Raw genomic sequence first — 13,716 nt, 5'->3', positions numbered from 1 at the left:
TCTTTTCTATACCAAGGAATGATGAAGCTCTCCTGTGGAGGCCAAACACTTTACACAGGCTGCTTTTTTATCTCACCTGTTACCTGTTATCATTCCATTCAACTGCCTATATTCATGAAAAATGTCAAGGAAGCCATTTGTGTAAGCAAGCAATGAATTTATGCAAGGTAACCGGGGCAACATGTAAGTGCATCGTTATGTGAATGTGAGGAAATTGATTGTATGGAAAGTGAAAGGAAAACTAAACCCCAGAAATACAACTCACCTTTTTGTATTCCCAACATGTGTAGTTGTTACTTTTCATGTTCAGAATCTGGTTTTTCCTCCTTGAGCTCTTTACAACAATTTAGGACAGCAATCAGCAGTGCTGTCCAATAAATATGTTACCTATCAATCCATGCATGTGTATTCTTCTTGGTTTCTTTATATTAAAGAGCTCAAAGACAACACGTGCTGTTTAGTTGATTCTGAACAAATTAAACAAAACGGGTGAAAAGTGAAATAAACAGACATGCACTGAACTCCACATAATCTCCTGACAACAGGGACTGTTTTTGAAAATGCAGAATTCCAAGGAAGAGGCTAATGCTGCATTCACAACAAATTTCTTACAAGATGAGATAAGTCGATGCATACTCAGGTCCTGGCACCGACCTGAGCTAGCGGGTGATCAAACCGGCCTCTGGTCAGCAGTCATGCAGACACAGCTCCTGAAAAGGCTGATATTCCTGACGCTGGTTTCTCCGATATTTACACCGCAGCAACTGTAGTCAATCATTCAAATATTTACTGGTCGGGTTTATTATATATTTTTTTTCATTTAACATCTGGTGTGAACACAGCAATAAATCACTTTTTTTTTGTAAAGCCCATATTTACAAATCACAATTTGTCTCATAGAGCTTAACAAGGTGTGACATCCCCTGTCGTTCACACTCAATGGGAAGTAAGAGAAGTACAGGGGTGCAATAGATAATGCGTATAGATGAAGACATAAACAAAATTACCTTGTTTACAACATTGATTAGAAGAAACAGTTTTTTGCATAATGGAATGGTGTGTCAGGGTTATTTATACATAAGAAAAGGTCTGATAGAAATGAAGGACGCAGTAATGACAATTGAAGTGGAGGAGTTATTGGCAGTAATGGTAGAATATGTGAGTAACCGTAGTCCACGATCAGCTGCAACCACAATCCATCACCACTTTCATCAATCAGGATCCACCATCACAAAGAATACAAATATCTCCGGAGCTAAAAGTGGTGCCACAAGACACAGATGAAGATGTTACAAGGGCTACGCCGGTGTTGATGTGCTGAAAACAAAACATGTGATCTCATTTATAAATTACGTCCTGCCTCAGCCTGCTCCACCACCTCTCACCTGAACACTCCAGAAATTTCTGTGTTGTTGTGAAAGCGTCTGAGCGGAGAATGGTCTGCTGGATGTTTCAGAGTTCATGTCGTAAAACATCTTAAGACTTGATTTCTTTTAAACAAAAAGACCAGTTAATGAATCCAAACTTTTCTTGACTGATCACATTAGACTCTGGTGTCAACTCCATCAGAGAAAAGATGTCTAAAGAATCAAGGGTGATGCAAACGCAATGATTAAACCTTTGCTGAGCTGCGCTGAATAATATAAAGCTCCGTCTTATTTATGATGAATGAACGGTAACAGACAGTGATAGAGAGCAAACTCAGAATACAGACGAGGTGGAGGCACATCACACCCATGTGATTGATAAGATGAAAAATGATTCATCAACTCATCATGACCCAGAGAGAAAAGCAAATTGAGCCAAGGGTGGTGAGCCGGTGAAGGTGAAATTGACTTCTCGTGTCTTTAGAAAGTTTAGCGGCGGACTTGATTCCTGTGAAATGAATCAGAGTGAGATGAAGTGAGCAAAGCAGTGCATAGAGCATTTCTGTTTATTGAGCTTTACAGTGTTTTGTCATCGTAGCAAGCTTGAGCCATTTGTACACTCACGCGCACACACACATGCATGATCTATATGTTTGTGTATGTAACCGACCACAGATCCACTTTCCTCATGCACGCTGCCTTCACCTTGACTGTAGGATGACTTAAAATGCAGTATTGATTCAAAGAGGACCTCCAGTCTGCGCTGAAGTGTGTGTATGTGTGTGGGTCGAGGAGTGGGCCATATTTATTCAATGCTGTTTTGTGCGCCTGTTTTAGTGCACGCACGGGTGCGTGCTCTTTACGGGCCTCTCCTCTAGAGAAAGTTGGTTGGCCCCTGTGCCCTTGAAAGTCATTTGGAATTCATATGCAAGCCTGACCCTGACAGCTGTTTGTTTTTTCCTCTCCAGAGAGAGGAAGAGGAATGGAGGGATGGCGAGGGGGGTGTGGTTAATGAGTGAGAAAGTGATAGATATCGGGGAGGACAGAAGAAGAATGGAAGTGAGACTCGGGCAGGAACTTCAGGCGAAGAGGCAGAGGACTGTTCCTATTGTCGCCTTAGTGGTCTCACTGCTGTTTGGCTTGTTGAGCATTAGAGACGCACAGGACAATAAGTGGTGCCCTGAACGGCTTCCATTAGTATCCCTCATAGACCACTAGTTTGAATGTGTTGAAACTTGTGCAGCGGCATGAATGCAAAGCAGGGCGAGGCAGCTGAGATAAAAGGACATGAGGCTCTGAAAGCAGTCCCTGGGCGTAAATATAGGTTTTTCATAAAGGAAAAAGTGCACTGTGTAAGTGTGTCATCTGGGATCAGTGCAGGACAAATTTTTTAAAGCCTTCACAGGCGAGTGTGGGGAAGAGGAAACCCAGTGGGATGGAGAGGTTTTGTCTTTTTGTCTGCGTCAGTTGTATGGGTGTAAGCGGATGAATAAATGGAGACAGAGGAGGAAAGTAAGGAGGTGGAGGGGATGCTGGGAGATATGTTGGAAAACAACCGAGAACAACAGTGGAGAGGCAGGAGAGCAGGCGGAGTCATAGGTGAAAGGAGAGCGGGAGGAGGAGGAGGGGGACGAGATGGAGAGGGGACTTGTACTTAGATAAATGGGCAGAGGGGAGAGGTGTCAAGGGAGAGGTGCTATCCTACTTTTACACTTCTCCTTCTGGGAGCCCCAGTTCTCTCTATCTATCAATCATGGTCACAGAAGCCCCGAAACTCACGTGTTTCCCCCTTTTTTCCCTCCCCTCTCTCTCTCTTCCATACCTCTCCATTTTTATGTCCGCTGTACTCCTCATTTTCTTTGAAAATTTTCAAGGGTGTTTACTATAAATGAATTAATAGACTATACATTCTGCTGGCCTCGTACATAGAAATTGCTTATTGACTAACAATAACTATTTCAGTTCATGCACAATTCACTCAGACAATGAGCTCACACACACAAACACACGCACACACTCACACACACACTCGGGTTTCATGGTCTTCCTTTGCGTTGTCACAAGCAATTAATTTGGCCATAACTTGTGTGTATTGATCTGTGTGGCACAGGCATTGTAATCTATTCAGTCTGGTAAAGAGGCAGCTTTCATGCCAAGTGCAGAACATATAGAGCAGACACACACACACACACACACACACACACACACACACACACACACACACACACACACACGGAGGCACTTTCCAGCTGGCAATCAGTCCACTGTTTCCTGGAAAACACACATGCATGTTTTCTGACAGGAGCTCGGAGTATTTTCTGTCTCTTAGCGTCCAGTTTTAGGAAATTATTGAGCACAAATGTTTGCTCATGGATGGACACAAAAACTTTTCCTGGAGCTGAGAATGTGATAATTTACAGTAGTGCCGCTTCCGTGTCACACAACAGGCTTTGTGGCTGTTTGTACTGTGCTGTTTACTTACCCGTGACAGGTTTGTTGCGGCACGGTTTGTGTGCATGCTCTTTGTTGATTAAACTCTCCATAGAGGGATTCATCATCTTTAACAGGCAGAAAAGAGGAAAATTACAAGCCCATCAATCCTCCTGTTTGATCCAGCTCTCCCCTCATCTCCCTCTTGTGTCTTTCGGCCTTTCTGTTCTCTTTCGTCCAGGCTTTCATTTACCCTCTTCTCCTCAGGCCCACCATGTCGGTATGTTGGGGGGTCATTTGTCTCTATGTTAGAGCTGTCCTGTCCCTCCCATCCTACGCTCGGCCTATCTCCCTTCTCCAAACCCTCTTGGCTCCTCATCATCATTCAGATATGGGAGTGTCTGAGATTTGGCATTCGATATCCTACATATTTGTGTTTTTCTTCCTCTTTTTCATTGGTGGCCGTTAACTGGTATATATACTCTGATAAACATACTGAGCTCAGACACTGTTCAGGTTTGCTCTTATACCGACATCATGACCAGTGATTGATGGACAAATGAGCATGTACAGACAGCTAAATAAAGATATTTATTTTTCTGGTTCAACTGATTGATGATGACATGTGATTATTCTGCCAAATATGTTCAATTAAACCATTTTTTCCAATGGTGGCATTTACATTCATGTACGTCTCTGTCGGCCCTGTCCAACTGCTTCCATCTTTTTTTTCTGAATGCCATTGCATGATTTTTAAAATGAGCCAGTGAGAAGCGGTTTGCACTCCGGTTTAAGGAAACAAGAAGGGTGCCATTTATCACAGCATTTTGAAAGCTACCAGTTTTGTTATAATGATTACAGCAGCAAAATTAATATGTTGTGTTACATACACAACAGGTCGACTGGAGTCAAGCTTTAAAGGCACTTTGTTTTTGAGCCTCTCTGTGGCTACACTCCCAGGTTGTGGCAGCTCCGCCTGGTTGCCAATCACAGAGGCCTCTATATTACTCACTTCACTTCAACATTGTCCTATCTTGTTCACATAATTACAGATTTAAACACATTTTCACTTTCTTTCACTTTCTTTGTGGGGACATTAGTGTATTTTTCAACCTGGGCCCATATGTTTATATATGCATGTTTGTAAATGAATGGTACTTTCGCTATTGGTCCAATAGATCATCTCTGCTGAGACACGTTGGCTACATTGTAATCTTTGGTTCAACTGCGACAGCCCATGAAATGTCAACTAAAGGTTCATCAAATTGTTATTTTGGGTCCCTGCCAAGAGTCTGCCAACATTACACAAGTCTCACTCTCAAGTCTTACTGACAAATTCCCCATGCAGAAACGTAATGGATACTTTCTTCTGTCACAAAGTTGGATTGCAAATTCTATCCCTTTAAAGACATAAATGAATAAGTAAATTGTTATTGCCCCGTTTTATATACTGTATGTAATATTAATATAATTAATATTATTTAACAAATACATTTCCTTCGGTCATCATATTGAGACAATGTGACAGTGTGTGATCTTTACTGATATGTTATTATTGATTATGTTCATTAGTAATGCTCATAAAATCTTGTGCTAACAAGAGAGTAAAGAAATAAATAAAAGTAAAGATTATGTAAAGAATAGATTTTCATTCGCATACAACTCAATGAATCTTAACACAGATTTAACATGAGGTGTTCCTTTTAATCAATTACCAATAATAAATTGGCAAATGAACCATTTATTTTTTAGCCCCCCTCTATTTATTTTGTGATACTAGTAAAGTCAAAAGAGATATATTTAATTAACCATTTCTATGTTTTTGTCAAAGTTTCATTTTAGATCAAATATGGTTTAAGATTATGTTTTCATGTTTGTTTAATGCTCTGGTATTCAAACAGCTGTGGTGTGTGGAGTCAGTAAACCTGTCAATCAATCAATCAATCAGACATTATGCTTGAACATGTCAGGTTCATAAAGGTTATGACATGAGAGCCCCCCCGCCCTCTAAGGAGAAGGCCGTGGAACCAGGATGGCTCTAGACACCTCCCACTGAGAGGCGATAACCTCTCACTTCTCTTCCGTTTCTCACCAAATCCCTTCTTTTGGCATCGCATGAAGTACAACCCATCTGTGTGCGTCTGCGCTGCTTCCTCAAGTCAAATAGTCAAAATGAGTGCAGAGATGAAGGCCACTGGAAGCAGTTTTGCTTGGATGTGTGTCAGCGATTCTGCAGTGCAGGGTTCAAATAGCTTTTATGAATTTTCGAGCTCCACAAAAATTAGAGAACTCATTCAACCACCTTGCAACCCCAAAATCCAACCTCAATCCCCCTCTTTTGCTTTTTAAATCAGGTTTTATGAAACACCCTTCACTGCTCTGTCCATCCATCCATCTATCCATCCTCTCAAAATACATGTTTTACAATTATTCCAGTGGTATACAGAACAGATATTAGTTGTTTGGAACATGTAGCTATACCAGCGTACTCACATGCTGTACGTTGACACATATGCTGGTTTTTAAGTCAACAGCACAATAGTTCTGCCATACTGAGCAGGGTTTTTCTTTCTTGTTGTCACAGCAGCTACATTATACGGCATGTGAGGCCAGCTTTGTTTTCCACTGTTGTTAAATTCAACTGAGTGAAAAGCCTCCAAAGTGACTTTTGGGAAAGAAAACATCTGCTAAATGGTCACATCTCTCTCTCCGAACCATAGCTGAACCAGGCTTTACCTGGTGTGTGCCTCAGCGTGCACGCGTGTGTGTGTGTCTGGCAGTGCAGAAACCCTGGCTAACCCCCTCTGTGCTTCCCAATGTCCTGTCTCTGAAGAGCTATGACCATTAAACAGCTGTTCACTTCTAAAGCCACAGAAAAAATGAGAGAGCTGCAAGAATGCAAATGAGTCTAGGTATGCGCCAAAACTTCTCTGGGGGGGACAGACTGTTAGGTCAGATACACACAGAGGTGCATACTGTACAGTACATGCACTGGTTGTGCACATACACACTCATGGCAGCATGCACACATGTGCACGCTCGCACACATGTTAGCAGCTTGGTTAGACTCCCTATCATGTAGTGCAAGCATTCTCTCGAGTATCAAATGATCTGGCTGTAACTACATTTCTCTTGGAATTGGAAAGCAGAGGCTTTAGAGGCCAATACATCTGATTTTAGCGACTCCAGGTACAGACCTCTACTGTAACTAACACTTTCCTATTTGTGTTACAGTTTGATAAAGTGCCTCTCTTTTAAAGTGTAATTGTTTGGTACGCAGTCTATTAAGGTGTGATTGTTATTTCAAAGAAGGAGACTTTTACGCTGCGCTCCAAAACAAGGACATTGTTCTAAGGACACTTCAAATTTGTTCATATAGCGGCTCCATTGTGTAGCTGTCCGTGGTGCTGAAAGCAGTCTTGAAGGTGAGGGGAGGACTGTGTGTGTGTGTTTCTCAAGAACTGAGAGTAAAGCACTCTGTGTGTTCATCTCCAGGGGTTTGAATGAGACTTAAAAATGTAAAAAGAAATGTCGACAAACATCTGAAAATGTTATCAAAGAAACAACAAAAAAAGAGATTTTAAGGTTTCAAGTGTGTGATCATTGGCAGTGATGTGCATTACTCTGAAGCTTCCCTCTTTTTCCCAGAGATATGATGCAGAGTGAGCATCTGTGTAAGGAGGATATATGGGGAAAGGTATAGGCATTTGAAATCTTTTCTGGGCCCTAGTTTTATATATAATCAAATGTACAGCGGGCTGACAGTAGTCAGTGTTCTTTGCTCTGTGAATGAAAGAAATGTGTGATTTCTTTGTATTTGTGCGCATGCATGTGTGCTTCTGTGTGTACAGGTGCGTGTGCATGTACTCCTTTTGATCCATCCCTAATCAGAGCTTAACCTTATTAATCACATTAGTGCACTGAGGTTAGCTCCGGCGACACACTCACACATGCCTGCACAGACACACACTCAAACACACACTCAGACATGCGCACACAGGCAGAAGCATGTCAATCTGTCATTAGTTAATAGCTCATTAGCACAAGGTGATTAATTACTCTGGCAGGGGGTGGGGGGATGACAAGAATGGAGGGATGGAGGAGGAAGGAAAAGGACCATGGAGACAACAAGGCTTCTCGCTGAGGGAAAAGAGCGAGAGTTGTGGAGGGGGATGTGTTGAGAATCTGGTTACCACCTCTCGCTTCGTGTTGAACAGCTTCACTAACGTCAATTCTGAGATTCTGAAGCCTACTGGTCGTGCGTGTTCATGTGCGTGTTCATGTGCGTGTTCATGTGTGCGTACATGTGTGTGTTCATGTGCGTGTTCATGTGTGTTCATGTGTGCGTACATGTGTGTGCTGTCCACCTTCTCTTGAAGCTGTTTTGCTAGGCTGTGTGTTTTTTTTCTCCTTTGTCTCAAGGGGATCAGCTGTAAAGGTTAACTAGTCTTTTCTTAAGCTTTCAGCCTCATGACAAATGACCATGTTCAACCCATGGGGGCACCTTATAGTACACCTTCTCTCTCTCCATCTATTCCCCCCTCTCTTCCCCTCCATACTAGCGCGCTTTCAGTATTTCAGATCAGGCAGGTAGAAGGAGGAGAAACAAGACGTGGTAGGTGGATGGGAACAGGCAAAGGTAAAAGAAAAAGAACAAAAAGTGTCAGTGAGTGAAGAAAGGAATTGTGAGGCTTAGAGACACAAAATCTGAAATAGCATGCTGGGAGTGTATAAATCAACGGGCTGCAATTGACACTGCCTGGTATGAGTTTTAGAAACCCAATATTAAGCTAAGAATGTACTTGTGAGATAAAGACAGAAAGAAGAAGGAAAGAAAGAAAGAAGGATCTGCATAATAGGGCTAATACGCAGAGGTATTACTTCTCATGCTATTACATGATCTTTGCTCACATTAGCGCACATGACCTTTCACTGTGCTCTCTTTTTTTTTGTTTCTGTTAGACGTTCTTCTTCTTCTTACATCCTTTGTGTACAACCATTGTGTCATCCACACAGAAGTACAGCCGCTTGAATGGATTCCCTTGTGACTCGCATTCAGTAGGAGCCTCTGTGTAGCCCACATATACACCTAATATATATGCTTATACAGATATGGCAGGTATAATGATGCTGAATGGCATTGATAAATAACCTGCATGAGAGAATATAACACTTTGCCTTCACATGTGTGCGCATGTGTATGTGTGAGGGGACCCATGCAAGTTTGTGTATACGTGTGCATGATGGAGTATTACAAGGTGTTGTCAAGAAAGCAATTTGTTTCTGTCTGAGATGGGTTTTTTATCATGACAAATCGACGCCAACCTCATCGAGAAATCCAGCGACTCTGCCTGTGCGCGCGCCGATTCTACCTGGGCCGCACTCTCAACTTTAATATGATGAAGTCATAGCCGCAAACCCCCACCCCCTACTGTAAATCCAGTCTCAACACCTGTGTGTGCAACCCTCATAGTCTGCGCACATGTATGCGCAAGCATGTGTGCGTATTGGGCACACACATGAGCCTTATATGTGCGTGCCGTGGTGCATGGTGTGCATCTGCGACTCATCGAGAATAATAGATAGCGTCTCAGAATGACATTCTCACATGAAGAGGTAGAAAATGAAGCTGACAGCGGTCCCCTGGAGTGGTGACTCAGGGGTTGGCCTTTACCGCCCATCTCCTCCTCCCTCCTCACAACAGCACACGCTGCACAAACCTGCTTTATGGAGGCTATAGCGTCTAAACAACAGCTCTATGCCTGCTCCTCAGTGTGTGTGTGTGTGCACGTGTGTGTGTGTGCACGTCCTCTGTCTTCACTCTTAGATCACTTAAAACTGCCTTCTTCCATTTGTGAGTCATCATTCTTGTCCACGTTTTCCAGCCAACACAGTTTACCATCCACGCTGGTTCCATAATGTAAGAGAATGGAGGAGACCCCACCAATATCTTAAATATCATTCATCTTAATGGTGAGGAATTATCTCTAAATCATTAAATGAACAGCTGTGATGATGCAGGGCTGCTGCATGTGAGGCGTCTGGATGCAGCGTTGTCAGTGATGTCGTTAATATTTTAGCATGATGCTGTAGCGATGTATGACCTCAGCCTTTTGGTTGATATGTGACAAGATGTCTGCCCTCTGCTGGGCACTACAAGGACCTTCACTCACCTGCTAATCTGCCTCCTGAGACTGAGAGAGGACAGAGGAGACATCACCTTTGTGTTTGAGCAGCTTCTTTTAGCTAGTTTAATGTTGCCACTGTCTGCAACAAAAGTATTCATCACTTAGCTAACAAAAACATTGTTTTTCTCTTTTTGTTTATCACTATAGGATGAAAAGGTTTTTAGTTTGTGAGTCTGATGTTTGTTTGCAGGACAAGAGCTTTGTCACTGTGGTGTTTCCGTGACTGCCATCTTCTCCTGCTCTATTAGACATTGTTCTTCTTCTATTTAGGGAGGTTATGTGAATTTGAACACGCCCATGTGACATCTGACATATTATTGGCTTCATCGCCGCAGTGTCCTCTGCCCTTCCTCCCCCCCCTCCATCCCCGCTCTCCGTTTGAATCGCCTTGTCTTCTCTCCTTTTACCCTCAACCCTCTTTTTTCCTTTCCCTCCACCTTGCCTCATTTTCTCTCCTCTCCTCCTGCAACCCGTTCCCTCGTGTCTTCTCTTCTCCTCTCTCTCTTTCCCCTTCGCATTTGATGTGCATGCTTTGTCACATTTCCACAATTCTGTCACTCTTTCACTCTCTAGTGCTCATGGGTTTCGTTGCGTGCTCCCACCCTGGTTGCAACCACCACCTCCTCCTCCCTTTTTTCTACCGCGACGCTGTCCCTCGTTCACTGTTTCACCCCTAACCCTCTTTCTCTCTCCCCTTGGCTTATTCGTTAGCTCCCGTCGTCATCCTTCCTCCCCCTCCATCTCGGTGGTGCGCTGCTGAGAGAGAGAGAGAGAGAGAGGAGGAGAGAGAGCGTGTGTGTGTGTGTGTGTCGAGTCTGCTCTCAGTCTCAGCTGTGGGCAGATGGAGGATGGAGCTGCTGCCACATCTCCCCTTCTCTTCTGCTCTGCCTGCCACAGGCTGAAAGGCACCCTCTTTTTCACTCTCAGTATAGCCTCATCCATCCGTTCCCCAATGCCCGAGCTGCCCTTGATCTGTGACGGATTGAGTGAAAGAGACGACTGAGGACTAGAAACAAGAGGAAGACAAAAAGACCTGCCGTCTACTGAAGAAAAGCTGAACAGGGCATTGCGCTCATCTTTTTTTCCCTCTGGTGTTTTGGTGTGAGGCGTTCGCTTGTCTCTCGGTGCAAGATCTACACGTGTGCAAGTGTGTCGATCCACACTGCGCAAGTGTGTGTGTGTCAGGCTCCGGCTCTGTCTCTCTCTCTCTTTCTCCTCCTGCACTCAGCTAACGGATTGTGCTTCACAGAGCTCAGTGCGAACAGGCGGAGAGGAGAGAAGAAAGGGAAAGAAGAGCACAGAAGAACAAGAGCCAGGGAGAGAGGCGGCTGAGAGGGAGGACTTTGACAAAAGGGGAGAAAACAGGGCGCAAAAAGATTGAGAATCAAGAAAAGAGGACTCTTAAGGGAGCGGAGAGGAGTGGAGCGTGGAGGAGAGGAGATAAGGGCAGCGGGTTAATCAGAAAGAGAGACAAGTACGGAGCGATGCATCACTCAGGCAACACAGGAAGAACCAAGACCCTCTCTCACGAGACAGGTAAGACCCTCAGATACTTCTTTGTCCCTACAGCAGTCAGGTGGCATTGTGAGGAACATGGCTGGAACTTGACTGTGGCCAATCCCTGTGTCCTCTGCCTGTGGATGGATGCTCACTCACACATATATATACGCTCAGACAGAAAGTAGCACACAGCTTTTAAAATATTTTTTTCAACCTATACATATTGGATTTTAATGCCTTGCTGCAATGTAGGTTACAGACATATATACACACGGTGGAGTGTGTGCGAGTATGAATGTGTACACGGAAGAGGCGGTGATCAAACGGCATACATCTGAATAAAACTTGGCTTTGATGTGCGCTTGAAGTTTATGATTGGCATCAGCGAATGCCAGCCTGCACCGTTCGGATGTGCGTCCCCGTGTGTTTTTTTTTTTGGTCATTGATTTGAAGTCGGCTGAGCATGTGAGCGCACCCTTGTGTGTCAGCCCTTAGCTTTTTCTGGTGAGCGCCTTCCAATTGATGGTAATTACAGTGATTGACAGGCATTTGACGGCTGGGAATGGATGGGACATGGGTTGCCCCGTTCCACCATTAATCCATAATTTATTCATGTGCGTGTTCCTCAATATCTACAAGGTTGTTTCTAGGTATTTGCCTCTCTAAATCAAGGCAGGTTAATTAATTGGTTAGTTTGATGTGATGTGCCATTTAATTTAAAAATCAAAGTGATCCCTGTGAATGTGCAGGGTTTATATTTTGTGAGGCTGTGTTGTTTGATGGAGCCGTTTGACCTCAGGGGGGAAAAGGTCAAGTGCGACTCCATGTCTCGGCATCTGTGTCCATGTGTGTGTTTGTGTGCAATGTCATATAACAGTTGTGTGATTGCTTTGTGGGTGTGAGGGGATTGCTAGCACTCATCAAGCTAATCAAACAGTTCCCACAGACAATCACAACGTGGCATACACCCCTTTCAGCAGCTCCGACACATCTGCCTTCTATCTGAGTAAACACGAGGAATTTACAAGCCAGACAGCCAGAATATGGGTTGTTGTTTTTTTTTTCCTCTCTCTTCTAAAAGATAAAGGAAACATTGTCAAAGGAAATACAGTCCTTTCACAAGCTCTCACATACAAGCTCCCTGAAACGCCCACATGTGTGTACACACACACACACACACACACACACACATACACATCTGTTACACAGATCCAGTCCAGCAGTGGATAAATGTGCCTTTCTGATTGCTGCCACAGAAAGGATGTGATTGGCATGGCAGACCAGGGAATTAGCCATGGTTTCCATGGTGACTAATTAGGAGGGTCCTGACTGGTGGGTTTATGAAGACAGATGACAGATCAGTGGTTCACTTCCTGATTCACAGAGCGGGTGGTCCCATTGGCTAAAAAGACCCCCTGCCAGCGGAGACAGACAGACCCTCTGCAGGCCACCTCACACGTGTTCAGCTGTCACCAAACATGCAAATATGAAGGGAAAAGAAACGTTATCCTGAGCCAGCAGACGCCGGCCGATCTCGGGATTCATTTTCATGCTAAACTCTGAAACATGGGTTCAAGTTTTTTCAGGGAAATGTGCACATCTCACCAAACACACACACATACACACAAACACACGCACACACACACGCACACATTTACTCTTACTGGCTTAAAAGAAGTGACAGATATAGATAGAAGTCTAGTATCTCCACTTTGCAGTAGCTGCCACCGAAACAGTAAACACCACATTTGCTTGTGCTGTAGGTTAAACCCAGTCTCAGCGCACACGCGTATTTAGAGGCTCATTCACTTTTATGTGAGAATAAACAAGTCAGACACGCACACACACTCATGCTGATTATGTAGCTATAGGGCATGTGAGAGAGAAATAGGTGTGATCGGGTCCATCTGTGGCAGAGGAAGAGAAAGCGAGCGAGGGAGAGAGAGACGGCAAGTGCTCCATCTGTGGACACCTGCCCTTCCTCCGGGCTACCGTCCCCTTTTTCTGTGAACTGCCAACAAGATCTGTGGTTGCACAGGTGCACGCAAGTCTGTATATTGTTTTTTTCCACACAAACTCAAGGATACATTGTGTGTGGGAGTGTTTGTAAGATTGTAACCTCATTTTGATGATTTTCACTGTGTCCAGATGATTTGAGAAACATTCACAAAAAAGAAAAAATCGAAAGGCTTCTCGCTGAATTTCGTTGGTTTTAACTTTAGGCCATGAAA

The 13,716-nt window shown here is 43.8% G+C and overlaps 1 protein-coding gene across 16 annotated transcripts in view; it reads left to right on the top strand.

Moving 5' to 3' along the window:
- tenm2a (teneurin transmembrane protein 2a) overlaps window positions 1-13,716 on the top strand; it is a 241,908-nt gene that overhangs the window by 123,318 nt on the left and 104,874 nt on the right. Inside the window, exon 1 of one of the 16 annotated variants that reach the window (XM_069532130.1) lies at window positions 10,776-11,521. The exons of 14 other annotated variants lie outside the window; for them this stretch is intronic. In XM_069532130.1, the coding sequence (XP_069388231.1) occupies window positions 11,470-11,521 (52 nt within the window). In that variant the 5' untranslated portion in view covers window positions 10,776-11,469. Of the gene's footprint in view, window positions 1-10,775; window positions 11,522-13,716 lie in introns of those variants that run through there. One more of the 16 variants, XM_069532132.1, reaches the window with a different exon arrangement.

The sequence above is a fragment of the Paralichthys olivaceus genome, chromosome 9 (assembly GCF_024713975.1).
Source record: "Paralichthys olivaceus isolate ysfri-2021 chromosome 9, ASM2471397v2, whole genome shotgun sequence".
Classification (NCBI taxonomy): Eukaryota; Metazoa; Chordata; class Actinopteri; order Pleuronectiformes; family Paralichthyidae; genus Paralichthys; species Paralichthys olivaceus.
Note: the sequence above shows the minus strand (reverse complement) of the source record. Positions and strands in the feature narration are given on the sequence as shown.